We start from the raw sequence: 228 nt of genomic DNA, 5'->3' as shown, positions 1-228 counted from the left end.
TGCACGGCTGTTGGTGCCCGTGGAGGGCGACCTGCTCAATGCCAAGGCTCCGGCGGGGGCCGAGCTGCGCTGCCCCTTCTGCGGCTTCGTGTCCCACGGGATCAACTCCCGCCAGAACCTGCACAACCACCTGCTCACGCACACGGGCGAGAAGCCGTTCCAGTGCCCCGTGTGCCCCATGCGCTGCCTCAAGAAGAGCAACCTCAAGCGGCATATGCTCAGGCATCA

The 228-nt window shown here is 65.8% G+C and overlaps 2 protein-coding genes across 2 annotated transcripts in view; both read left to right on the top strand.

The window, feature by feature from the left end:
• Nucleotides 1-228, top strand: part of LOC119590733 (longitudinals lacking protein, isoforms H/M/V-like) — a gene marked incomplete in the record, with an annotated part of 51210 nt that overhangs the window by 39347 nt on the left and 11635 nt on the right.
• Nucleotides 1-228, top strand: part of LOC119590734 (B-cell lymphoma/leukemia 11A-like) — an 801-nt gene that overhangs the window by 77 nt on the left and 496 nt on the right. The window contains exon 1 of the mRNA XM_037939425.1: nucleotides 1-228. This exon is cut by the window's left edge and continues 77 nt beyond it; it is cut by the window's right edge and continues 496 nt beyond it. Coding sequence (XP_037795353.1) covers nucleotides 1-228 — 228 coding nt within the window.

This window comes from Penaeus monodon, chromosome 27, assembly GCF_015228065.2.
Source record: "Penaeus monodon isolate SGIC_2016 chromosome 27, NSTDA_Pmon_1, whole genome shotgun sequence".
Taxonomy (NCBI): Eukaryota; Metazoa; Arthropoda; class Malacostraca; order Decapoda; family Penaeidae; genus Penaeus; species Penaeus monodon.
This window is presented reverse-complemented; position numbering and strand designations above follow the sequence as displayed.